At 41.2% G+C, this 27,566-nt stretch overlaps 1 protein-coding gene across 8 annotated transcripts in view; it reads left to right on the top strand.

Annotated features, from left to right (window-relative positions):
- Positions 1-27,566, top strand: part of DENND5A (DENN domain containing 5A) — a 127,806-nt gene that overhangs the window by 56,053 nt on the left and 44,187 nt on the right. For 6 of the 8 annotated variants that reach the window (XM_004050664.5, XM_055355409.2, XM_004050666.5 and 3 more), the window contains exons 2-5: positions 3,018-3,089; positions 3,868-3,977; positions 6,336-6,993; positions 16,970-17,157. In XM_004050664.5, coding sequence (XP_004050712.2) covers positions 3,018-3,089; positions 3,868-3,977; positions 6,336-6,993; positions 16,970-17,157 — 1,028 coding nt within the window. The remainder of the gene's footprint in view (positions 1-3,017; positions 3,090-3,867; positions 3,978-6,335; positions 6,994-16,969; positions 17,158-27,566) is intronic. The other 2 variants (XM_019037258.4, XM_063710644.1) reach the window with 1 other exon arrangement.

Here is a 27,566-nt window from a genome sequence, read left to right as displayed (position 1 = left end):
ATAGCCTGAGCTCAGGAGGTTGAGGCTGCAGTGAGCCGTGATTGTGCCACTGCACCCCAGCCTGGGCAACAGAGTGAGACCTTATCTCAAAACAACAACAATAAATGTCGGTTTATTTCTGGCTTGGTCAAAGCAGAACAGATAAAAAACCTATTAGAAGTTCTTGTAAGGCATGTATGCTTTAAAAAAAAGTCTGTTATGATTGATTTGAACTGTACTTCCTTGGAAGCAGATTCACAAAGATAGACTTACACATAGTTGACTAATTTTGAAATTGTTCTTGGAAATGGGCTTTAGATCTTATATCCAGATCTGCTGATGTTTGTATAATCTATATGTGTTGAACAAATAATTAGTTGTTGTTTCTAGGACAATAGGACAGTCGTGTTGGTGATGTCATATTCCTAATATTGTTTGAATTTCCAAGGGTCTAAATAATTGAGAATTTAAGGTACCTGTGATACACAGGTTTCAGGAGGTGGGCCTATGTAGGTGTTTCTGAGGATTAAGTTTTCCTACTGTTTCTTCTCTTTTTTTTTTGAGATGGAGTCTTGCTGTGTCACCCAAGCTGGAGTATAATGGTGTGATCTCAGCTCACTGCAACCTCCATCCCCCGTATTCAAGTGATTCTCCTGCCTCAGCCTCCCAGTTATCTGGGATTACAGGTGTCCGCCACTACGCCCGGCTAATTTTTGTATTTTTTAGTAGAGATGGGGTTTCACCATGTTGGCCAGGCTGGTTTGTAACTCCTGACCTCAAGTGATCCACCCACCTTAGCCTCCCAAAGTGCTGGGATTACAGGTATGAGCCACCGTGCCCAGCCCCTTACTGTTTATTCTTAAAACTCAGCCCTAAGTAAATGATGAGTGAATCATTTCAGTAAAAAAAAATCTTAGGTTTGTGAATCCCCTTCTCTTACCTTTTCTGGCACTCTTTGTAGAGCGGCTGAAATGAGAATATGATTTGTTTTCAGGGCCCTCATACTTCTTTATACATCTCCTTTCCCCTTATGGAGAAAATACTTTGCTCTTGCTGCTGGTCCAATCTAATTCACAGAAGGACATTTGTCTAACTTTGGCACCCCGTATAGTCCTTTATTTAGAACCGGACTCTTTAACAAGACTTCTTTCCTTAGCTAATTTAAAGAAGGGGCAAATGTGGAGAGGTGGTGGTGGGGACAGAGGCTCTAACAATCACTTCTCCAGTGATTCATAGCCTTTCTCTCCCTTTTGACCACACTTCAGATCAGCTGGTCATGCTCACCTTTGGCTCCATTCTTCATCTCACTTTTAAAAAGTTCTCCCCTTAATCACTCAGCTTTCCTATCTTCTCACACATGCATGTCATGTCTTAGGGAGCTCCTTACAGCCATTTTAGATGAGATCAGGCGCATTTAGGGTGGTTATGGCCATAGACGCCTAGAGCCATTTTAGGAAGGCGTCTTTCCTTTACAGAGGACGGTGATAGTTGTCCTGATTCCTCTCTCTGTTGTGATATTTCTTGGTTTTTACTGAGAGGATTTTCTGGCTAGTTAGGAAGAAATGAACAAACTGATAACTGAAAGTGAAGAAGCTTAGGAGGAAGAAACAGTTATCTTCTTTCAGACGTGAATGCAGTTTAAAAATACATCCCAAGAATTTCAGACTGTAGACGAGATCATTATGTCAGCTGCTTGCTGCTTAATTACTTTGTACAGTAAGTGCAGGCTTACCATGGGTGGGCTCTGCAGGTGTTACAGAAAGCTCTGAGCCTAGCTCTACATAAGCTGTAGGCCTTGTTGCTGCAGCTATTACCAGCTGCCTGCTGATTTTTGCCAGTCTTCTTTAGTGAAGATTACCAAATGTATTTTGAGGGGCGAAATTTGCTCAAAAAGAAAGTTTCAGAAGAATTTGTTTGGAAGAAGGATCAGGAAATAAGAGGAATGAAATGTGGCACTTGCTTTTAATAACAGAAAGAAGGTTGGGTCCTATCAGAATTTGAAAATTGTGAATAAGTGAGCTGCTGCTTCTGATGATGGACAAAACCTCAGAGAAAATAGAGGAGAGATTGTAGTTATAAAAGCAGTAACTTTCTGACTGGAATTATTATTAGTTTCTGGAACAGGTGCCTTAGAGTTATTATAAACTTTTCTCTTTTAGAAACTTTTGAGGTGCCTTTGGGATTGATTTAGGGTAAAGGATTTTCTGACTTAGGTGCATCTCATCCTGTGATGGTGAAGAATGCATTTTCCTTAATAATCACAAGTCCCTTTAGGTTCCAGACCAACTTAGAAAAACTACATTTGTAACAGAATTTACTCTATCAACTAGCACACGCAAACAGGACCCTGTGCAAGTGTACTCTGAATGGTTAGCCCACGTAGGTGAAAGATCTGGAGCCTCCCAGATAATAGCCTTCCTGTGAAATGGTTATTTGTATATGTATGTTCTTTTTCCTGTATATTTGACATTGAGATCATTGAGGGTATGTGCTTTGTTTGGTTCATCTCTATTCCTCACAATATCTAAGTCCCTTGATTACTCAGTAAACAGGTATAGATTTCACTTGAATTGTCCTTGATTATGTTCCCCCGACACCTGAAATTTATTTGTTTGAACTGTTTATGTGCATTTAATTTGTCCCACACTCCCTAATTCCTTAGGAAAAGCAATATTTGGGATAGTATACTTATAGATAAAGCACTAGTGACTTTATAGTAATTTGGTATCAGTTGAGCTCTTCGTTCTACTATACCGTATTATAATGTTTTTCAAACTGAATTATGATAATTAGTAGGTCTGCAGTCAGCATTTTTTGTTTTAATGATATAGAGTAGGAAATATGAGAGGACATTATATATATAGTAAAGGTAAGTATTGTTTTGTGAAATTTTTGCTTTAGGTAAATTTATGTATACACAGACATGTATGTGTTTATTGCTTCATAATGTAAAATGTAATTTGTACTGGAATAATGGTCAAAAAAGTTTGAATAACACTGCTTTATTGTAATACTCTGTTATTTCATTTATCATATAGCATTATGCCAGTACATACAGGCTTCTAAAGCCAGGGATGGTGCCAGCCCTTTCATTTCAAGTACGACTGAAGGTAAAAACAAAACAAAATTGAGAACACCCAAAGCTTTCTAATGGTTCTTACATATATCTCTCCAGTGGCATTTTGTAACCTTTGACCTTCTAACTTTCTTGTGCCTTTTTTGACCACTAGATTTTTCAGATTTGTATCCTTCTAGGTGGTGGGTTCTTTGGTTCTTTCTCTCTTCACTTTAATGTTGTTATTTCAATATACTTTAGTGTTTTTAGGAGGGGGAATGGGAAAACAAAGGACAATTCCAGAAATTTCAAGTAATTCTGAATTGACAGAATATCTCATTAGATTTACCCTGAAATCTGCTTCGTTAATGTTCTTATATCTTTTCATTTCTTTGTATTTTTCCCAGAGATCATTGAAATGCATAGTTTATTCTGAATTTTAGGTAAAATATGCTTCTGTGATGTTTTTAGTTGACTTTAAGCAAATTAAATGTGGCTTTCAGGGGAAAAAAAAGATAGATACAATCCTTGTCATTCCTTGTGCTTTCTCACTCTCTCCCAAGAAAATTAACCACTGGGTTTGTAGTAGTAATTTCATTTTGAAGAAGAACTGACAGCTAGTGATGTCTGACATTAACCATGCTATACTTTTTCAGCTTCTTTACTGACCTAATAACTTTAATGCCTTTCCTATTTTTATTCTTAGATGGTTGGCATACTAACCCCCTTGCCTTCATTTCTGTACCTTGCTGGACTACCAAGCTCAGACATTTATAACCCTGTGACTTAAAGGGATTTTGTAGAAGTGATTTACTTCATTCTTTTTCTTACAGGAGAAAATTTTGAGCAGACACCATTGAGAAGAACATTCAAATCTAAGGTCCTTGCACGATATCCTGAGAACGTAGAATGGAATCCCTTTGACCAAGATGCAGTAGGAATGGTTGGTATTTGTTAGCCACAAGTATGAGATAATTTACAGAGTAATTTATAATAGGATTGTGAGTTCAGGCTGTGGTAGCAGTGGTGCCACCAAATACCAATAACTTTTGAAGAAAGGATTATAATTCATATTGTTTATTATTCTGCATTTTGGTCAAAATACCAAATATTCAGAATATATTAAATATGCTAAAAGTTATAATGTGTTTCTGTTGTGTCAGAGAAATACATAGTATTGTGTCAGTGAACTTATTTTGTGGTCCTGATCTGTTGATTATTTATTGCATTGAGATTATATGATGAGTTAATTTTAAACTTCACTAGTTTAAAATTGTTTTCTTTCATTCTGCACTGTATATATCTGAGTAATATGACAGAAGTGGGTATTTTGGTTTCATCATAATTTTATTTTCATTTTTTTGTTTCATCATAATTTTAGATAGGACAGCATTTAAAAATCTCATGTGGAAGAATATACCACTAGAGTAAGCTAACCTTTATTGAATATTCACCTTGTGCTAGGCACTCTAATAAGCATTTTATATGAATTAACTTATTTAATCCTCACAGTACTCTTTACATGGGTAGTATTAAATAAACACATACACACGTACATATTTTACAGATGAAGAAATTAAGATCCAAAGAGGTTAGGTAATGTATTCAAGCTCACATGGCCAATAAGTAGTTGAGTTGGAGTTTGAGCACTGTAGTCTGGTTCCAGACCTCTGCTCTTAACCTTATCTTTGTACTGCCTCTATTGCATTTGATTTTGAGACAGGGTCTCATTCTGTCGCCCAGGCTGTTGGAGAGCAGTGGTGTGATCTTGCCTCACTGCAGCCTCATCCTCCTGAGCTCAAGTGATCCTCCCACCTCAGCCACCCGAGTAGCTGGGACTACTGGTGCATGACACTATGCCTGGCTATTTTTTTGTATATTTTTTTTTATAGAAACAGGGTTTTGCTGTATTGTCCAGGCTGTTCTCAAATTCCTGGGCTTAAACAGTCCGCCTACCTTGACCTCCCAAAGTGCTGCGACTATAGGCGTGAGCCACTGCACCTGGCCTTCTATTACATTTTTAATAGCATTCTGTAGTTTTTAGAGGATGGTCTTGTTTGATGCATACAAAAACCCTGTGAGGTAGGGAGAGGAAACTGTATTATTATTTCACAGATGAAGAAACTGTCTTTGAGAGCCTCAAGTTTTTTGACTCCTAGTCTAGCGTTTATTTCATTTTAACATGCTATGTTCTAGAAATACCTAGCCTTTGGGAAATCAAGTTTAAGGCTAATAGATATAATATAATATAGGTCCTTGTATTTGTTAACCCAGGATATCATATTTTATTTGTATAGCCAGGTTCATGTAAAACTGGAAAATGGGAAGTGATTGATTCAGGTCAGTTTGTTTAACTCTCCAAGTTTCTTTATATAACCTATCTGAATTAGAGTGAAAACAGTACATCTATATCCTGATTATGTCATCTCCTTGGTTTATATGAAATGAGCATACTTTTTGATGTGAAAAGAAGTTTTACTAATGACAGAATTTTGTGAGGTGATAGTCCAATACTATTTACAAGTTTGTTTTATTTTTAGGTATAAAGTTGCATGTATCTGGTTTTTAGATATATTTCTAGCATCATCTCCTAATATACATATCTTACTCTCTGTCATGCTGTCATGCTTAACCACCTACCATTTCCTAAATTTTCCAAGTTTTCTTTTATCTCCATGTCTTTGTGCATTTTCTTCTTGTCCCCAAAATACCCTCCTATCCCTTGTGTACTTGATGAACTCTAACATTACCTTTTTTTGGTGACAGTCTTGCTCTGTCGCTCAGGCTGGAGTGCAGTGCATGATCTTGGCTCACTGCAACCTCCGTCTCCTGAGTCAAGTGATTCTTATGCCTCTGCCTCCCCAGTGGCTGGGATTATAGGCGTGCACCAGCACACCTGGTTAATTTTTGTGTTTTTAGTAGAGACAGGGTTTCGCCATGTTGCCCAGGCTGGTCTTGAACTGCTGGCCTCAAGCGATCCACCTGCCTTAGCCTCCCAAAATGCTGGGATTACAGGTGTGAGCCACTGCACCTGGCCCATTTTTGTAGCTTTTTCTGATATTCCCAGGCTGGGTTGTCTGTTCTGTGTTCCTGTAGTACTTTGCATATACTTTTGTATATCCCTGATGACTGCATTATGATTTTTATTTACTTGCATGTCTTGCATTAGAAAGAGAGAGCTTTAAGCCAGATACACGCTCAGCTTAGTAGGTGCTCTATAAATAAATAAATAGTGATGGTGTTCTGAAAGAGGATCGCCAGTGAGTGTTCTCACTGCTTGTTGCCTTGTTGTCTTTTGCAGCTATGTATGCCCAAAGGGCTGGCATTCAAGACCCAGGCTGATCCCAGGGAGCCCCAATTCCATGCCTTTATTATCACAAGGGAGGATGGCTCTCGGACATTTGGGTTTGCCCTCACATTTTATGAAGAGGTGACTAGCAAGCAGATCTGCAGTGCAATGCAGACCCTCTACCACATGCACAATGCTGAGTATGATGTCCTACATGCTCCCCATGCTGATGACAGAGACCAGAGCAGCATGGAGGATGGTGAAGACACTCCTGTGACCAAACTGCAGCGCTTCAACTCCTATGACATTAGCCGGGACACTCTCTACGTCTCTAAGTGCATCTGCCTCATCACACCCATGTCTTTCATGAAGGCATGTCGGAGCGTGCTGGAGCAACTCCACCAGGCAGTCACTTCACCTCAGCCCCCTCCACTGCCCCTTGAGAGCTACATATACAACGTACTCTACGAGGTGCCACTCCCACCTCCTGGCCGGTCCTTGAAGTTTTCTGGGGTCTATGGGCCAATAATCTGCCAGAGACCAAGTACCAATGAGCTTCCCCTATTTGACTTTCCTGTCAAAGAGGTTTTTGAACTGCTCGGGGTGGAGAATGTGTTTCAGCTTTTTACTTGTGCCCTTCTGGAGTTTCAAATACTGCTCTACTCACAGCGTAAGTCAGTGCTTACTAGAGCCTTCTGCCTGCCTCAGGCTTCCTTGCTTTCCATGTTCAGATACAGTGAGGCTGACTGTAAAGGTTAAGAGCTATTACAGTTTGAGCAAAACCCAGATCTTTTGCAGGTAGGTGGTGGATGGAAAATTGATAGACGTGAGAGGGCCAGTATTTCTGATTAACTATCTTCATGGCCTTTTGCTGGGCATTCCAGTCTTGGAGGGGAACATTGCTTCCTATGTCCCTTCTGATTGAAGTGAAAAGAGGGGTGGGTAGGAGGTGATGGTCACAGGAAGCTGACTTTCCATCAGTTCTGTTCTGTCATTCTGCAGAGTTATTTCTGCCTCTTCCTCAGCCTAGTAAAATTGAGGATTCACAAAGGACAATCCTTTATATATTGAGAAAATGTGGATGTGTTGCATCTTTTTGTTGTTTGCTTAACTGAATTGTTTTTATAAATGGGAGGTTGAGTGTAAGCAGCATATTTGGACAAAATAGTAAAGTAGATTAGAAAGAAACAGATGCTTACTTAATGAGCCAGGCTAGTAACATGAAATTCATTCATTCAGTACATGTTTACTGAGAGTGCACTATGTGTCAGGCGTTGTTTCAAGGGTAGTGGTGGACAAGACAGAAAAATTGTTGCTATAGTGGAACTTAAATTTTAGTGGGAGAAGAGAGGTGATTAAATAAATATATAAAATATGTAGTTTGTAAGGTGCTTAATAAGGGTTATAAAGAAAAATAAAACAGGGAAAGGGATAGTATTTGGGGAAGAGAAGTTCCAGTTTATAATAGGGTGGTTAGGTAGGCATCCCTGAGTGACCTGTTAATATCTGTAGGAAAAGTATTACAGGCAAAGGGCACAGGAAGTATAAACGGTCTAAGACAAGAATGTGCTTCGTGTATTCAAGAACCAGAAGCTGGATGGATGGAATGGAGTGAATGAGCAGAAGTATAGTAGGAGATGGTGTTAGAGACTTAACTGGAGGCCAGATGGTATAGAATCTTGTAGGCCATTGTAAGGACTTTGGCTTTTACTCTTAAATGGCTCTTAGATAGCCATCAGAGTTTTCAATTTTTTTTACTTTTTATTTTAAAATAATTTCTAGCTTACGGAAGATTTGCGAGGAGTGTTCAAAGGACTCTTGTATAACCTATCCCAAATTCACCAATTGTTAACATTTTGCCACATTTGCTTTATTACGATCTCTCTCTGTGTGTGAACATAACTGAACCATTGAGAGTTATTGTGACTCCTAAATTCTCATGTGTTTATTTCCTAAGAATAAAAACATTCTCTTAAATAACTATCATTGATCAAATTCGGAAAACCTAACATTGAGACAATACTATGTTAAAGTTTCTCTGGTACCCGATAATGTCTGTTATGATAATTTAAAAAAATTCCTTATTCAGGATCTAGTGCCATATCATGCATTGCTTTTAGTTGTGAGTTTCTCAGCTTTTGTCTTTCATGACATAGACATTTTTGAAGAGTACAAGCAAGTTATTTTATAGACTGTCCCTTAATTTGGTTTTGTCTGATGTTTTCATGATTAGATTCAGATTATAAATTTTTGCCTAAAATACCATAGAAGTGATGTTGTGCTTCTCTCAGTGCATTATATTAGGAGGCACATACTGTCAGTTTTCATGATTACAGGAGGCAGGCATATGATGTCATTTTGTCTCATTTTTGGTGATACTAATCTGCTCACTTGGTTAAGATGGTGTCTGTGGTTTCTTAACTGGAAAGTTATAATTTTTCCCTTGGTAATTAACATGTAAGTCGTGGGGAGATACTTTGAAACTAATTATTCTGTTCTTCTTTAAAGTTTTGCCTAACCATTTTTTTTTTTAGTTTTTATTTTTTGAATTATATTTGCAGTTTATGGATGCCTAATAGTTTAGCATCTATTGATGATTCTATTCTGAATCAGTTATTTCAAGGATAGTAGCAAAAAGGTGATTTTCTTTTTCTTTTCTTTTTCCTTTTGAGACAGGATCTCACTCTGCTGCCCAGGTTGGAGTTAAGTGGTGCCTTCATGGCTCACTGCAGCCTCGTCCTCCCGTGCTCAAGTGATCCTCCCACCTCAGCTTCCCGTGTAGCTGGAACTACAGGCATGCACCACCATGCCTGGCTAATTTTTTATTTTTTGTAGACATGGGGTCTTGCTACATTGCCCAGGCTGGTCTCAAACTCCTGGGCTGAACCTCCTGCCTGGTTTCCCAAAGTGCTGGGATTACAGGTGCCACTGTGCCCAGCCTTAATTTTTTTTTTTTTTTTTTAAAGAAATAGAGTCTTACTCTATCACCCAGGCTAGAGTGTAGTGGCACAATAATGGCTCACTGCAGTCTTGATATCCTGGACTCAAGTGATCTTCCCATCTCAGCTGCCCGAGTAGCTGGGACTACAGGTGCCCACCACCATGCCTGGCTAATTAAAAAAAAATTTTTTTTTTTTGTAGAGCTAGGGTCTTGCTTTATTGCCCAGGCTGGCAGAATAGTGGTTTTCAAACTTTATCTGTATTTATTAATTGGCATTATACCATAATGAAGAGTGTTTCTTTCTCCTTTGTTTATTATTGTATGGATTCATAGATTTTTATTTTACTCAGGTTATAATTCACTATAATTATTTATTTTGATGCTCAAATTTCCCAGATTTGGTCCATGGGCAAAGGAATGGACCTCCACAATGGCAGGGCTTTTGCTTTTTGCTCATTGATGGATTCCAAGCACTAAAACTGTGGCTGGTATATAAGGGTGCTCAATAAATGTTGTTAAATAAATGAATAACTTAGGCTTTTAACAGGATCACTCTGGCCATTATATTAAGAGTATATCCCCAAAGGGAGAATGGAAGAAAGCAAAGAGTTCCGTTAAGAGGTAATTTGTAATAATCCAGGTGAGAGGTGATGTCAGTTAGAACTAAGGAGATAACAGTGAAGTGGTGTGGAATGGTTGGGTTCTGGATATAGTTTGAAGGTGAAGTAATGGAAACTATGTTGAACTGAAGAGCGCATACCTCATATAAAGTGGATAGCCGCTAATCAGCTCCAGTTAATTCCTTGTGGGTATACTGGCCTGATGTTACTAAATATTCCAATAATTCATGAGGACCCAGATTTTTTACATGAAATCTCTGATTTTTAAATATTGGCAATAATGTTCTTTTTAAACACTGCAGGCCAAACAAAAGGCATCTGCTGGCTGAATATAGTTCCTGAGGCTTCACTTTGCAACTTCTAGTTTAAGATACGAAGTTACAGCCTCCTGTCTCTGGGTGAAATATAGACTTGGACAAATCATATTGCTTTCCTAGCTATTTCTTGGCTGGAGCTTCATAAAAATACTTTGAAATGGAGAATTAGTTGAATAGGGAGGAACTTCTCTGGTTTAGAACAGAACAGAGAGGAGGAAACCAAACTATATAGAGTGTTAGAAGATACAGTAGGCTTTTAGGCATTGGGGGTGTTTAGAGGCAAGGAAAGGATGATTGAAACAAATATGATGAACACAATGGAAAAATAACATTCTTCTATCTGAGTTTCTTTTGTATTTCCTAGAATATGGGTTACTGTATCCATAATAAGAATTTTAGGAGGTTTGAATGTAATTGAGATGGTTAGTATGTAGAATTGAATTTAACTTAGGACCTAAAGTCAGGCTCAGCATGGACAAGAGAAAGCTTTTTTCAGAAATTCCTGGATATTGCTGAGCCTGGCTGAGGCCACAGTGGAGTGGATTACTTTTCATTGGATGTAAATTATGCTTTTTGTTGTTAATAGAGTGCTTTAAACAATTTAGGTTGGTTTTCTTGAAGTAGTTATATTAATGATCCAAAGACATCTTCCTTGTATGGATAAAAATCACTCTGGCGAAAAACAAGCTATCACCACTGCAGTTGATTTTGCCTGCTGCATGTCCTGCCCTCTGAATAGAAAAGAGGTGTTACATAGGGAAAAGGAATGCAGGCTGAATTGTAAGATTCTGAAAGTGTAACCCTTTGGAACGCTGAATTGGCAGTTTTAAGCAGTGTTTTCTTTTTGGTATAGGTCATTTTATTTACTTTTAGATAATATTTATTCTTTAGTCCAAATAGAATTAGTGTTTTTTTAATAGCATAATTTTTAATTGGTTGTTAAAAAATTATTATTACTTTTTTTGAGACAGGGTCTCATTCTGTCACCTATGCTAGAGTGCAGTGGCACAATCATGACTCACTGCAGCCTTGACCTCCCCAGACTCAGATGATCCTCCCACCTCAGCCTCCTGGGTAGCTGGGACTACAGGCATGTACTGCCGAGTCTGGCTAGTTTTTGTATTTTTTGTAGAGATGAGGTTTTGCCATGTTGCCCAGGCTGATCTTGAACTCTGGGCTTAAGCAATCCACCTTCCTTGGCCTCCCAAAGTGCTGGGATTACAGGCATGAGCCACTGCACCTGGCCTTATTTAAAAATTATATGCAGAACAGAAGCTCTTTATCTGAAGTGGCCTGGTAGAGTAGTTGATTGGAAACCAAAAAAGTCAGTTAAGTCACAGAATCCTAAAAATGATATAAAATTAATTTTATAGTTAAACTATTTATTATTTATTATTATTTTTGAGACGGAGTTTGCTCTTGTCGCCTAAGCTGGAATGCAGTGGCATGATCTCGGCTCATTGCAACCTCCGCCTCCTGGGATCAAGTGATTCTCCTGCCTCAGCCTCCCGAGTAGCTAGGACACCACGCCTGGCTAATTTTTGTATTTTTAGTAGAGATGAGGTTTCACCATGTTGGCCGGGCTGGTCTCGAACTCCTGATCTCAGGTGATCCACCAGCCTCAGCCTCCCAAAGTGCTGGGATTACAGGCGTGAGCCACCGCACCTGGCCTAAATAATTTAACTTAAAACATATAACTGTATAGTCACTAATCTTTGACGAAGGGTCCAGGCATTTCTCATGATTATGAATTCACAAATCAGATATCTGCACTTCTTGCGTAAACCACACCCATAATACATTGACTAGATTTCCTAGTTACTTTACTTTTCTTTTTTCTTTTTTTTTTGAGGTGGAGTCTTGCTCTGTTGCCACGCTGGAGTGCAGTGGCGCAATCTCGGCTCACTGCAACCTCTGTCTCCTGAGTTCAAGCAATTCTTCTGCCTCAGCCTCCTGAGTAGCTGGGACTACAGGTGTGCACCACCACACCCACCTAATTTTTGTATTTTTGGTAGAGATGCAGTTTCACCATGTTGGCCAGGATGGTCTCGATTTCTTGACCTCGTGATCCACCCGCCTCGGCCTCAAAGTGCTGGTATTACAGGTGTGAGCCACTGCGCCCAGCTCTGGTTACTTTTTTTTTTTTTTTTTAAAGTGGAGTGATAAAGAACCTTGCAAAAGAACATGAGCAGAGACTACTTCTAGATTTTTGTAGTGTTCCCTAGTTTTTTATTCTTAATTGCTTCATGGTATGCCTAATTCAATTACAGTGTTTTTTAGTGACTTTGTATTACTGAGTCTTTTAAAAGCATTTAATTTTGTTTCCAGAGAAACAGACATTCTTTCTTTTTGCCCTCAGATTTTACCATTTATTTACACAATATTTGGTTACGTTATATAATCCAGTAGTAAGTTCAGCTAGCACAGGTTTGGGAACAAATGAGTGGGAGCAATGTATGCTTTACTCAGAGTGGGGAAAATCAATCGGTAAAGTGAGTTGGCTAAGTGGAGGTTGGTAAGAAATCTCCAATGATATTTTACTATCTAAAGTAGTCTTTTACTGTAAAAATAATGATTGCTTAAGGCATATAATTAAAACAATTCCAAAGGGAATCAAATATTTTCCTCTCTTTTCTTCATATAGTAGCTGGATATCAAATTTTTTGTGTATCCTTAATGAAAATAATAGTTTTTAAAAACAAATAAATAATATGTGCACAAATAATGCAGAGAAAGTTGAAAGTTCTCCCCAACTCCCTTTTTTTTAAGACGGGGTCTTGCTCTGTCGCCCAGGCTGGAGTGCAGTGGTGCGATCTCAGCCCCCTATAGCCTCCACGTCCCGGGTTCAAGCAGTTCTTGTGCCTCAGCCTCCCGAGTAGCTGGGACTACAGGTATGTGCCACCACACCTGGCTAATTTTTGTATTTTTAGCAGAGATGGGATTTGCCATGTTGGCCAGCCTGGTCTCAAACTCCTGACCTCAAGTGAACTGGCCACCTTGGCCTCCCAAAGTGTTGGGATTACAGGCGTGAGCCACTGCACTCAGCTCCTTTTTCTTTGATCTAGTATCCTATCCCTGAGAAGTAATCTCTTAAGTTTTAAAAATTCCCTCTTTTCCAGTATTTTTAATAATACGCTATTATATATATATTTTTTGAGATGAAGTTTCACTCTGTTGCCCAGGTTGGAGTGCAGTGGCGCGATCTTGGCTCGCTGCAACCTCTGCCTCCCGGGTTCAAACGATTCTTCTGCCTCAGCCTCCCTAGTAGCTGGGATTACAGGCACGTGCCACCACCCCCAGCTAATTTTTGTGTTTTTAGTAGAGACGGGGTTTTGCTATGCTCGCCAGGTTGGTCTTAAACTCCTGACTTCAAGCGATCCGCCTACCTTGGCCTGCCAAGGTGCTGGGATTACAGGCATGAGCCACCACACCTGGCCTAATGTACTATTTTTTATGTTAGGTGTTGAATATATATGTATTAATTTTAATATTCTTTAAATTATACATATACACTATGAAATCTGTATGGTATATTAAAATAAAACTTGAGGCCAGGTGCGGTGGCTCACGCCTGTAATCCCAGCACTTTGAGAGGCCGAGGAGGACAGATCACTTGAGATCAGAAGCTTAAGACCAACCTGACCAACATGATAAAACCTCATCTCTACTAAAAATACAAAAATTAGCTGGGTGTGGTGGTACACACTTGTAATCCCAGCTACTCCAGAGGCTGAGGCACGAGAATCACTTGAACCCAGGAGGCAGAGGTTGCAGCGAGCAGAGATCACACCACTGCACTCCAGCCTGGGCGACAGAGCAAGACCCTGTCTCCAATAAAATAATAAATAAATAAAATAAAATTTGAAAAAAGGCATTTCAGGAGTGTAAAATGAAGGGTAGAAATTTACAGCATTAGAAGAGTGTACAGCGAAGTGTGTAACTTCTACCTCTGCACCCTGGTTCTCCTTCAGGGAGGTTACCACTGTTTTCTGCTTACTTGTAGGTATAGCCATGTATATACTATATATATACTTTTCAAAAAGAACACAAATGGGAGCATACTAATCATTGTTTTGCAACCTCCCAGGATAGTTTATAATTGTTCATAAATACGTAGGAGCTGCCCTGTAGTTTGTTTAGAGGGGGCTTATTTATAGAGTGATTCCAAGTCTGATGTCTTTATCTGCACATACAAGTCATAAAAATGGGCCGGGCACGGTGGCTCACACCTTTAATCCCAGCAGTTTGGGAGGCCGAGATGGGTGGATCATTTGAGGTGAGGAGTTCGAGACCACCCTTGCCAACATCATGAAACTCCTTCTCTACTAAAAATACAAAAATTAGCCAGGCGTGGTGGCTCGTGCCTATAATCCCAGCTACTGGGGAGGCTGAGGCAAGAGAATCGCTTGAACCTGGGAAGCATAGGTTGCAGTGAGCCAAGATTGCGCCACTGCACTCCAACCTGGGTGACAGAGCGAGACTTTGTCTCAAAAAACAAAAAAAGTGCTGGGATTGCAGGTTTGAGCCATTACACCCGGTTTAAAAGACATCCTTTTTTTTTGTTTTTTGAGACAATCTCACTCAAAAGATATTCTTACTGCCCAGTAGCTTCCAAGGGTTTTAGGAGCTGTGTGTTTAAGGAACCGGGGAAAAGACCAAATAGATACATATTTATCACACTAGTAAAGTTATCTACAGGTTATGCTCTTCTTTGATTAGCTAGGAGCAAGGTGATAGGCAACTTTCAAAGCTTTATTAGTGAGCAAATGTAGGATGTTTTGCTAAACTTCTACCTTAATACTTTTCAGTTTCTGTTCCCTTTGTACTGAGATTTCCTCATTTCCTAGAAAGTTTTTTGTTACTTACAACTACTTTATGAACCAAGCTGTGATTTAAATGGTGGAGTGGGTTTTTAGTGCATAACATCGTTTTAATTCCTATGACAGCTCATTTGAAACCAGCCATTCCAGAAGGATTTTACTCATATGATTTAAAAATGTATATTTCTGCTTTGTCCTTAAATGCCTGAAACCATCATATCATTTGTGAATAGTAATTTGTAAAATTTAAGTTTTAGGCCAAGCACAGTGGCTCATGCCTGTAATCCCAGCACTTTGGGAGGCCGAGGCAGGCGGATCACCTGAGGTTGGGAGTTCGTGACCAGCCTGACATGGAGAAACCTTGTCTCTACTAAAAAATACAAAATTAGCTCGGGTGGTGGCGCATGCCTGTAATCCCAGCTACTCAGGAGGCTGAGGCAGGAGAATCGCTTAAACCCGGGAGGCGGAGGTTGTGGAGCCAAGATCGTGCCATTGCACTCCAGCCTGGGCAACAACAGCAAAACTCTGTCAAAAAAAAAAAAAAAGTTTTAACTAGTCAATTTTATTGGCTGTACCAATATATTTATTAGTCATTAAAAAAAAAAAAAAAGGCTGGCTGGGCGCTGTGGCTCACACCTGTAATCCCAGCACTTTGGGAGGCCGAGGCGGGTGGACCACAAGGTCAGGAGTTCGAGACCAGCCTGGCCGAGATGGTGAAACCCCGTCTCTACCAAAAATACAAAATTAGCCAGGCGCAGTGGTGGGCACCTGTAATCCCAGCTACTTGGGAGGCTGAGGCAGGAGAATCACTTGAACCCGGGAGGTGGAGGTTGCAGTGAGCTGAGATGGCACCACTGCACTCTAGCCTGGGCAACAGAGCAAGACCCCGTCACAAAAAAAAAAAGGCCTAGAAATTACATTCTGAAGATAAGCCAAATATGATCACGAGCCCATGAGCCTTCCCTTTAGGCTATGATCTCTGACCTATAACAAGAGTTTTGAGTCGCTAAAGTCAATCCTCTGAGTCTTTCAAGTTCTAGGGAAGCCTTTTTTTTTTTTTTTAAGAAGGAGTCTAGCTCTGTCACTGGCTGGCGTGTCAGCTGTGCAGTCTCGGCTCACTGCAACCTCTGCCTCCCAGGTTCAAGCAATTCTCACGTCTCAGCCTCCCAAGTAGCTGGGATTACAGGTGCATGCCACCACGCCCGGCTAATTTTTGTATTTTTAGTAGAGACGGGGTTTCACCATGTTGGTTGGCCAGTCTGGTCTCGAACTCCTGACCTCAAGTGATTCACCTGCCTCGGCCTCCCAAAGTGCTGGCATTACAGGCATGAGCCACCATGCCCAGCCTCTAGGGAAGCTTTTTATTGAAACGTTAAAATAACATTTTTATGCTGTTCTCATTCAGGAAAGGTTGCCAGGTGTAGGGCAGACTTGGCTAGTGTGGAAAACCAGCTTCTGCATGCTTGGTGGTTCTTTGTGCTTGACTTCGCAGGCAAAGCTCACATAAGCTCCTTATAGGATGTTCTGCAGATGTATCTTAGTGAGAACTGAGCATGTTTTTGCTTCCATGCTGAATGGAGACCCAGAACCACTGTCTTTCTTTTTGTTCAGTTCTCCTACCCACTTTCTTAAGAGGATCTACTTAACATTCTGTGGTAGTATTTGGAGCAAGATGTCATTAATTATTTTTGTTGTATTTCCATATTAGATTTTATTATGAGCAGGGACCTGTGTGTGTAGGTTTATTTCAATTTGTGGTCCACAAGGGTCTCTTGGTTGTCTCTCGGACACCCTCAAGGGAATCACATTGAGCATACCCTAGCTGAAGTTTATCGTGATCGTTTCTAAATAAGAAATTGTACTGAAAGTTTTAACTTACTGTTTGGAAAGCAAGTGCCTTGTTTTTGACTGATTTGTGTGTGTGCTTTTTTTGTTGTTGTTGACCCAGATTACCAGAGACTGATGACTGTGGCGGAGACGATTACAGCTCTCATGTTTCCTTTCCAGTGGCAGCATGTCTATGTCCCTATTCTCCCAGCTTCTCTCCTGCATTTCTTAGATGCTCCTGTTCCATACCTGATGGGTTTGCATTCCAATGGCCTGGATGACCGGTCAAAGCTGGAGCTGCCTCAAGAGGTGAGATCTTGAGTGTTGGTGCCTCTGGCCCCAATCCAGGATTGGGGAGAGAAGGGCTTTGGGATGAACCCAGCATGCATGATGTTACCAAGTTTATTTTCTTTTATTTTGGTGATTATGAATAACTTTTCAGGAAAAAAGTAAACACAATGAATATTTAGTTCAATTTATGTCATCCCTGAGACACTTATTATCTTTACCAACTGACATATGTACATTGTAATTTCTGTATTTATGCTATTGTTTTTGTTTTGTTTTGCTTTTTAAGAGACAAGGTGTTGCTGTGTTACCCAGGCTGGGTGCAGTAGCATGATCGTAGCTTACTGTAGCCTTGAACTCCTGGGCTCAAGTGAGCCTCCTGACTCAGCCTCCTGAGTAGTTGGGACTAAAGGAGTGTGCCACGATGCCCAGCTAATTGTTTTTTTATGTCTTGTAGATGCAGGGTCTCACCATGTTGCCCAGGCTGGTCTCGAACTCCTGGGCTCAAGTAATCCTCCTGCCTTGTCTTCCCAAAGTGTTGGGATTATAGGCATGAGCCACTGTGCCTGGCTAAGAAAACAATTGATTTAAAATAATGTATTTCCTATTCCATTCTAAAGTAGATTTAAAGCATGATTAGAAATAAGATTTTTTATTTTTAATTTTTTTAGAATTACCAGCAGAACTGGTATGTTACTTTGTGGCTGTTGTGAAACTACCTGCAGGGAAGTGCTTTCCTACTTTGAATTTCTTAGTCATTAGAAAGGCCTGGGAAGAAGACTTTGGAGTATACATACACTGGTGTCACCATGACTCTTTGTTTCCTCCTTCCACCACCATTTTTTTGGGGGTAGAGTGTTTTTTTTTTGTTTTTTTGTTTTTTTGTTTTGAGATGAAGTCTCGCACTGTCACCCAGGCTGGAGTGCAGTGGCACAATCTTGGCTGACTGCAACCTCTGCCTTCCAGGTTCAAGTGATTCTCCTGCTTCAGTCTCCCAAGTAGCTGGGATTACAGGCGCCCACCACCACACCTGGCTAATTTTTTGTATTTTTAGTAGAGACGGGGTTTCACTATGTTGGCCAGGCTGGTCTCGGACGCCTGACCTCATGATCCACCCGCCTCGGCCTCCCAAAGTGCTGGAATTATAGGCGTGAACCACCGCGCCCGGCCGGGGGTAGAGATTTTTGTATATAAGTGAGGAATATAAGTGAGGGGCCCCAAGAAGAGAGCATTCTCATGGAACTGGATCTGGGCAGCACTGTGTCATTGGTCATGACTGGGCAGCATCTTTTTTGAATACCCTGATAATTAGACCATGTCTGTGATATTTAAATTATAGTCAAATGCATCTCTGCTCTTTTCTCTCTTCTTCAGTTTTAGAATCAAAATGTCTTCCTTGTCTTCCTTGTAGCTTCTTCCATTTCTGCCCTTTTTTCTTCTTTGACTTTATAGAGCATTGTGCTCTTTGGGGTGGAACAAGATTAATTAAGGAAAAAAAATCTAAATGATGGATAAAATCATTGAGTTGAGATAATATTGGGGTTTTTTGTGTACTTACTTACTGTACCATACATAAACCTGAAGAGTGGACTGGAGAAAGAAGAGCTTTTTGTTGTTTGCTTTAAACAAATGTCTATTTAATATTGATACAACTTAGTCAACCTAATTATGATTCTGTAAAGTCACAAAAAGAACAATAACAAAAAATTGTTGAAGGTGGAAGGCCAAAGAGGCAAGCTATGTGCATACTTTAATAAATAGGCCACTAAGCAAGAAGCCAGATTTCTCAGTTTTATTTTCCTCTTTGGCATCAGCTTTCTTTATACTTGGGGCAAATTCTGATCCCTCTAGGATTTTTCAATGTTGTTCCCTATGTGCTTCATGTGTACGGCTATACAAAGGGACCTCTGAGGGATCAACAGATTTATTAATGGGACTGTTTAAGAAACCGTGGGTTGTTTAAGAAACCCAAAAGTTGGCCGGGTGTGGTGGCTCACGCCTATAATCCCATCACTTTGGGAGGCCAAGGCGGGCAGATCACCTGAGGTCAGGAGTTCGAGACCAGTCTGGTCAACATGGTGAAACTCCATCTCTACTAAAAATACAAAAAAATTAGCTGGGCATGGTGGTGCACGCCTGTAGTCCCAGCTACGTGGGAGGCTGAGGCAGGAGAATTGTTGAAGCCCGGAGCCAGAGGTTGCTGTGAGCTGAGATCGCGCCACTGCACTCCAACCTGGGTGGATCGTGCCACTGCACTCCAGCCTGGGTGACAGTGTGAGACTCCACCTCAAAAAAAAAAACAGAAAAGAAACCCAAAAGTTCCCTCTGTTCTGGGCTATTGGAGCCTCCATGTTGCTGTATTCCCCATCCCTGCTATAAACTTTGCATCTGAGCTTCTGGCCTCCCTTGTAGTCTGCTTGGGAAGGAGTGGTGACAGTGGAACAGTAGAATTAACTGTGTATGCTTCATAAGTGGTTCTTGGGTTTCAGAGTCCTAGTTCATCCACACCTTCTGAAGGTCACACATTTGTGGAAGCAGTTATATAGCTGGATATTTTCTACCTTGATTTTTAGCAGATAAGCCCTGGGGTATCTGAGCCTATGTAGTTCCCGTGGAAAACCTTAGACTGGGGGAAGAGAGCTGGCTTTGAAAGACGACTTTGGGGTGTCTCAGAAATGACATGTTCATAGTAAGAAATGCTAACAGTGCACAAAAGCATAAACAATAAAATTAAAATTACCTCAAATTTTACCACCCAGAGATAACTACTTTTGATATTTTGATGCACATCTTTAAAGTATGTGGCATCTTTTAACTACAGTCTTAGAAGGAAGCTTTGGGGCAGTGTATTAGTCCATTTTTACACTGCTGAGAAAGACATACCTGAGACCGGGCAGTTTACAAAAGAAAGAGGTTTAATGGACTTAGAGTTCCATGTGGCTGGGAAAGCCTCACAATCATGGTGGAAGGCAAGGAGGAGCAAGTCACGTCTTACGTGGATGGCAGCAGGCAAAGAGAGAGCTTGTGCAGGGAAACTCCCCCTTATAAAACCATCAGATCTTGTGAGACTTATTCACTATCATGAGAACAGCATGGGAAAGACCTGCCCCCATGATTCAACTACCCCCTACTGGGTACCTCACACAACACATGGGAATTTAAGATGAGATTTGGGTGGGGACACAGCCAAACCATATCACTCTGCCCTGGCCCCTTCCAAATCTTATGCCCTCACATTTTATAACCAATCATGCCTCCCAACAGTCCCCCAAAGTCATATTTCAGCATTAACTCAAAAGTCCATAGTGCAAAGTCTCATCTGAGACAAGGCAAGTCCTTTCCTTATAAGCCTGTAAAATCAAAAGCAAGTTAGTTACTTCCTAGATACAATGAGGGTACAGGCATTAGATAAATATTGCCATTCCAAATGAGAGAAATTGGCCAAAAACAAAGAGCTGCAGGCCCCATGCAAGTCTGAAATCCAGCGGGGCAGTCAAATCTTAAAGTTCCAAAATGATCTCCTTTGACTCCGTGTCTCACGTCCAGGTCACACTGATGCAAGAGGTGGATTCCCTGGCCGGGCACAGTGGCTCACGCCTGTAATCCCAGCACTTTGGGAGGCCGAGGCAGGTGGATCACCTGAGGTCGGGAGTTCAAGACCAGCCTGACCAACATGGAGATACGCCATCTCTACTTAAAACACAAAATTGGCTGGGCATGGTGGCACAAGCCTGTTATCCCACCTTCTCAAGAGGCTGAGGCAGGAGAATTGCTTGTATCTGGGAGGTGGAGGTTGCAGTGAGCTGAGATTGTGCCATTGCACTCTAGCCTGGGCAACAATAGCGAAACTCCGTCTCAAAAAAAAAAAACAAAACAAAAAAACCAAAAAAAAAAAACAAACAACAGCAACAAAAAAAGAGGTGGGTTCCCATAGTCTTGGGCTGCTCCACCCCTGTGGCTTTGCAGGATACAGCCTCCCTCCTGGCTGCTTTTATGGGCTGGCATTGAGTGTCTGTGGCTTTTCCAGGCACACAGTGCAAGCTGTCAGTGGATCTACCATTCTGGGGTCTGAAGGATGGTGGCTTTCTTCTCACAGCTCCACTAGGCAGTGTCTCAGTAGGGACTCTGTGTGGGGGCTCTGACCCTACATTTCCCTTCCACACTACTCTAGCAGAAGTTCTCCATGAGGGCCCTGTCCCTGCAGCAAACTTCTCTCTGGGCATCCAGGTATTTCCGTACCTCTGCAAAAATCTAGGCAGAGGTTCCCAAACCCCAATTCTTGACTTCCATGTACTTGCAGGCTCAATACCACGTGGAAGCTGCCAAGGCTTGGGACTTGCACCCTCTGAAGCCACAGCCTGAGCTCCGTGATAGCCCCTTTCAGCCACAGCTGGAGCAGCTGGGATGCAGGGCACCAAGTCCCTAGGCTGCACACAGCATGGGGACCCTGTGTCTGGCCCACAAAACCACTTTTTCCTCCTAGGCCCCCAGGCCTGTAAAGGGAGGGGCTGCTGTGAAGACCTCTGATATGCTCTGGAGACATTTACCCCCATTGTCTTGGGGATTAACATTTGGCTTCTTGTTACTTATGTAAATTTCTGTAGCCAGCTTGACTTTTCTCCTCAGAAAATGGGATTTTCTTTTCTATCGCATTGTCAGCCTGCAAATTTTCCAAACTTTTATGCTCTGTTTCCCTTTTAAAACTGAATGTCTTTAACAGCACCCAAGAGACCTCTTGAATGCTTTGCTGCTTAGAAATTTCTTCTGCCAGATACCCTAGATCATCTCTCAAGTTCAAAGTCACACAAATCTCTAGGGTAGGGGCAAAATGCCGCCAGTCTGTTCAGTAAAACACAAGAGTCACCTTTGCTCCAGTTCCCAGCAAGTTCCTTATCTCCATCTGAAACCACCTCAGCCTGGATTTCATTGTCCATATCATTATTAGCATTTTGGTCACAGCCATTCAACAAGTCTCTAGGGAGTTCCAAACTTTCCCACATTTTCCTGTCTTCTCCTGATCCCTCCAAACCGTTCCAACCTCTGCCTGACACCCAGTTTCAAAGTTGCTTCCACATTTTTGGGTATCTTTTAAGCAGCGCCCCACTCTACTGGTACCAATTAACTGTGTTAGTCTTTTCTTGTGTTGCTGATAAAGACATACCTCAGAGTGGGAAGAAAAAGAGGTTTAATGGACTTAACAGTTCCTCGTGGCTGGGGAAGCCTCACAATCATGGTGGAAGGCAAGGAGGAGCAAATCATGTTTACATGGATGGCAGCAGGCAAAGAGAGCTTCTGCAGGGAAACTCCCCCTTATAAAACCATCAGATCTCTTGAGACTTATTCACTGTCACAAGAACAGTATGGGAAAGACCTGCCCCCATGATTCAACTATCCCCCACTGGGTCCCTCCCACAACACGTGAGAATTTAAGATGAGATTTGGGTGGGGACACAGCCAAACCATACCCAGCAGGGCTGGGGAAATTTACCTGGGACTGTATAAGGGGGCATCATCAGGGTAGTGAGGTGGGACAAGCTTGGTTTATGAAAAGGACTTTCTCCAGAGGGACAGAGAGTGTACATTTCCTAGCCCACCAAATCAGAATTCATCAGTTACTGCCGTCTTTGGGCATCAGAAGTCTGTAAAAAGCTTTTTGTTCCTTTTTGCACCAACACATGAGCTCAGCTGGCCCTGAGCAAGTGAAAGTGCTGAGCTGCCTTTGTGAGGCATCCTTTGTCTTATGCTTCTCTTTGGAGCTTCGTTGTCTGAGTTCAGGAAGGAGGCATTTCATCCACAGCTATATTACAGAATTAAGCAAAGGATATTAGAGTAAAGAAAGGGGTACCATTTTTTTTCTATCTTGGACCCCTTTTTCCTACTTTTCCCCCATTTTCTCAGGACACTCCTTCAATAGCTTTTTCCCAGTCATCTGTGTGTTGAACTCCTTTTCAATGAATAACATGAGGATAGACTGGAGAAACAGGGTGGCTGTTTTTTGGTATTAGGAATTGAGCATTGGGAAAGATCATTGTGACCTTGAGCGGAAGATATTTGGGAGACTTCTTGGGATTTGGGGGATCCATGTGATCACTACCTCAGAGCAGCTAAGTCTACCCATCATCCCTCTCAACAAGGCAGGAGGTTAACAGAGGAAAACTGATCACTTGGCATTCGGTACCTCTTCCAGGCTGCTCTCCCCAAAGCTGTTAGGTAAGAAGTAACCCCTCGTCAGCTGAGGAAGGAGGATATATGAGGAGTTCCTAGTATTTTGTAAGTGCTTCTGTGTGCTAGAGCCCCTCTGTATGGTGGGAGGAAACAGCATGAGGCTATTGTATGAGTCTAGTAATTGACTATTGTATGAGTGTAGTAATTTGCTTTTTTACCACTCCCTCCTTTAGCTCAATTCTTTCTTCTTTTTTTTTTTTGTTTGAGATGGAGTCTTGCTCTGTTGCCTAGGCTGGAGTGCAGTGGTGCCATCTCAGCTCACTGCAACCTCTGCTTCACGGGTTCAAGCAATTTTCCTGCCTCAGTCTCCCGAGTAGCTGGGATTACAGGCACACACCGCAATGCCTGGCTAGTTTTTTTTGTATTTTTGGTAGAGACGGGGTTTCACCATGTTGGCCAGACTGGTCTTGAACTCCTGACTTCAAGTGATCCGCCCGCCTCAGCCTCCCAAAGTGCTGGGATTACAGGCGTGAGCCACCGCACCCGGCTCTTTTAAAACTCGGTCTCTAGGGTATATTAACTTCAACCAATTTTTGCAAAGAATGGCTAGTGGTGCCTACTCAGAGGGTCCTATCTTATCTTAATCTAATTCATCTCTGAAATGTGCATGGGCATATTTCTTCTCTACCCACCTCTGACCAAAGGTTTCTACAAATGTGGACACAGCATTTGGAGTTTTAAAGATTCTTTACAGACTCTATATTTGGTTCACAGTAGTGGGAGAAAAGTCAACCAAGCATTGTTTAGTAGATGTAGATATTTCTAGCTGTTTCTGTGTTTCCTATTGGAGAAACTGCTTTTTTCTTCTGAGGAGAGGGTAACTGAGGAGGTAAATGATTGCATTGTGTGCCTTTCGTGGGTCACAGTGGCTTGTTTTGTTAGGTGTATGGACAGGGCTTATGAGGCAGGTGATCTTCATGACTAGATGATTTAATTCTGTCTTTATCTCTTCTAATGGCGCAGCCTGATGACATAATTTTAAAATCTTAAAGGAATAAACAAAATGTAGCGTGTTTTTAGGTGTTAAGTTGAACATTTATTGGCCTTTTGACTAGGTGGGGTTCAAAGTTGTTATCCAGTGGAGGAGCTCTAGAAAGTGAAATTTAAAGTGATTCTTACAGTCTTTGAATTTTTGACATGGGAAAGCTCTCTTAGTTATAGATTGGTAGACAGAGTAATTTATGCACTCAGCAAATGTTTATTGAATGATACACACATGGACTTGTTAAACGTGCAGTTTTAATAGATTGAGAGTTTATGGAATAGTTATATTAAGCTGGACTTACGCCTACCCTTCAGTGTCTTCTTTTTTATTTTTTATTATCACAGACACAGAGACAATACAGACACACAGAGACAACACACAGAAATACAATAGACACACATGCACAGACACGTAAACATCTAGAAAACGCACACACACAGACAACACAGACACAGATACACACACACAAATATACAGACAACTCACACAGAGGCACAAAGACACAGAGATAACATACACAGCCACACACACAGATGCAGACCACACATACAGGGACAACACACACGTAGACACAGACATGTACAGAGACACACAGATACACAAATATACAAGCACACACAGACACATATACATCTTAAGTTCTGGGATACATGTGCAGAACGTGCAGGGTTGTAACATAGGTATACATGTGCCATGGTGGTTTGCTGCATCCATCAACCTGTTGTCTACATTAGGTATTTCTCCTAATGCTATCCCTCCCCTAGCCCCTGCAGTGTTTTCTTTTAGAATACTACTTGTTGGCATATGGAGAAACAGATCAATGAAACAACATTTAGATATACAATAGGGATACACACTCAAGGAAGAGCTATTTAATAATGGAGCTGGAAAAATTGCTTATCTCTAGGGGAAAAAAGTAAACCATAACAAAATCAACTTCAGATGGATTAAGAAGTTAAATGTCAAAAGCACAAGTTTAAATCTTGTGGAAAAAAATGTTAATAAATACCTTTCTGACTTCTGGCTAGGGAAGGAGTTTTGTAAGCAAGTTATAAAAAGCACTGTCCATCAAAGAAAATAAAAGATTGATAATTGGGGTTTTTTTTTAATTGGTCCAGAGTCTCACACTGTCGCCCAGGCTGGAGTGCAGTGGCACAATCTCGACTCACTGCAGACTCCGCCTGCTGGGTTCATATGATTCTCCTGCCTCAGCCTCCCAAGTAGCTGGGATTACAGGTGTGTGCCACAATGCCCGGCTAATTTTTGTATTTTCAGTAGAGATGAGGTTTCGCCATGTTGGTCAGGCTGGTCTCGAACTCCTGACCTCAGGTGATCCACCCACCTGGCCTCCCAAAGTGCTGGGATTACAGGCGTGAGGCACTGTGCCCAGCCTGATAACTTGGATTTTCTAAATGGAGAAAAAGACACTTTAAAGATAAAAACTGAAGAAATACATAACATATATAACCTACAAAGAGTTAATATCAACAGAATATAAAGAACTGCAAGTGGGTAAGAAGGTGATAAGCAATCCAATAGAAACATGGCATAAGATATGAACAGGCATTGCGTAAAAAATGCACATTTCTTAATTTCTCTTAATTTCTTAATCAGGGAAGTGAAATCAAATACACGATACAGTACCATGTTATGCTCATTTTGTTGGCAAATTTCAAGAAGTGTGATAATACCAAGTTTTGGGAGGGATTTGGATCAGTAGGATCACTTTAGTTTGCTGGTTAAAAATGTAAATTGTTGCAACCACTTTGGAATACAGCTAGGCATCATTTTCTAAAGTGGGATATTTGCATACCTTACAACACTGTGGTTCTACTCCTAGGATATACCCATATATAAAATCTTGCAGGAGTCCAAGAAAACATATAATAACAATCAGTGTAAATACAATAAACAAAAAACAACTGAAATGTCTTTTTTTTTTTTCTTTTGAGACGGAGTCTCGCTCTGTCGCCCAGGCTGGAGTGCAGTGGCGCGATCTTGGCTCACTGCAAGCTCCGCCTCCGAGGTTCACGCCATTCTCCTGCCTTAGCCTTCCAAGTAGCTGGGACTATAGGCGCCCGCCACCACGCCCGGCTAATTTTTTTTGCATTTTTAGTAGAGACGGGGTTTCACCATGTTGGCCAGGATGGTCTCTATCTCCTGACCTTGTGATGCGCCCACCTCGGCCTCCCAAAGTGCTGGGATTACAGGCGTGAGCCACTGTGCCCGGCCCAAATGTCTTTTTTTTTTGAGATGGAGTTTCACTGTTGTTGCCCAAGCTGTAGTGCAATGGCGTGATCTCGGCTCCCTGCAACCTCTGCCTCCCAGGTTCAAGCGATTCTCCTGCCTCAGCTTCCCCAGTAGCTGGGATTACAGGGATGAGCCACGGCGCCCGGCCTCAAATGTCTTTTAATAGGAAAACTGATCAATATATTATGTTATATTCATATTGGTGGAATATTATAGAAGAGTGAAAATGAATGAAGTATGGCTACACACAACAAAATGGTTGAATCTCAACCTAATGTTGATTGAAGTTACTACCAAAAGACTGCTTATGGAATGATAATCCTTGTATAAAATTTAAAAACCTGGCTGGGTGTGGTGGCTCACACCTGATCCCACCCAGTATTTTGGGAGGCTGAGGTGGGAGGATTGCTTGAGGCCAGGAGTTCAAGACCAGCCTGGGCAACACAGCGACACTCTGTCTCAACAACAACAATTAGCCAGGTGTGATGGTGTGTGCCTATAGTCCAAGCTACTTGGCAGCCCAGGAAGTCAAGGCTGCAGTGAGCTATGACTGTGCCACTGCACTCCAGACTGGGCAATAGAGCAAAACTCTGTCTCAAAAAAAAAAAAAAAAGTTAAAAACCTGTATGAAATTTAAAAATATGTAAAAATTTAAAGGCATACGTACATATATGTAATAAATGTTGATTAACATTTATTATGTACTATGTGCCTGGCACTGTGCTAAATCCTTGACATTTATTGTCATATAATCCTCAAAACAAGTCTATGACATTGGTAATATTATTATCTCTGTTACATGAATGGAACAGAAGCACCCTTAAGCATTTAATAATGTACTGCAATGAAGGCAATGTTGTCTTGGCTAGAACAGATTCATGAGTATAAGATAAATATACAAATATGAAAGGCTTTTGTAATTTATACCTGCAAGAACATTCCAACAGGGACAAGAACTACAAAGTATTTA

The sequence above is a fragment of the Gorilla gorilla genome, chromosome 9, assembly GCF_029281585.2.
Source record: "Gorilla gorilla gorilla isolate KB3781 chromosome 9, NHGRI_mGorGor1-v2.1_pri, whole genome shotgun sequence".
NCBI lineage: Eukaryota > Metazoa > Chordata > Mammalia > Primates > Hominidae > Gorilla > Gorilla gorilla.
Note: the sequence above shows the minus strand (reverse complement) of the source record. Positions and strands in the feature narration are given on the sequence as shown.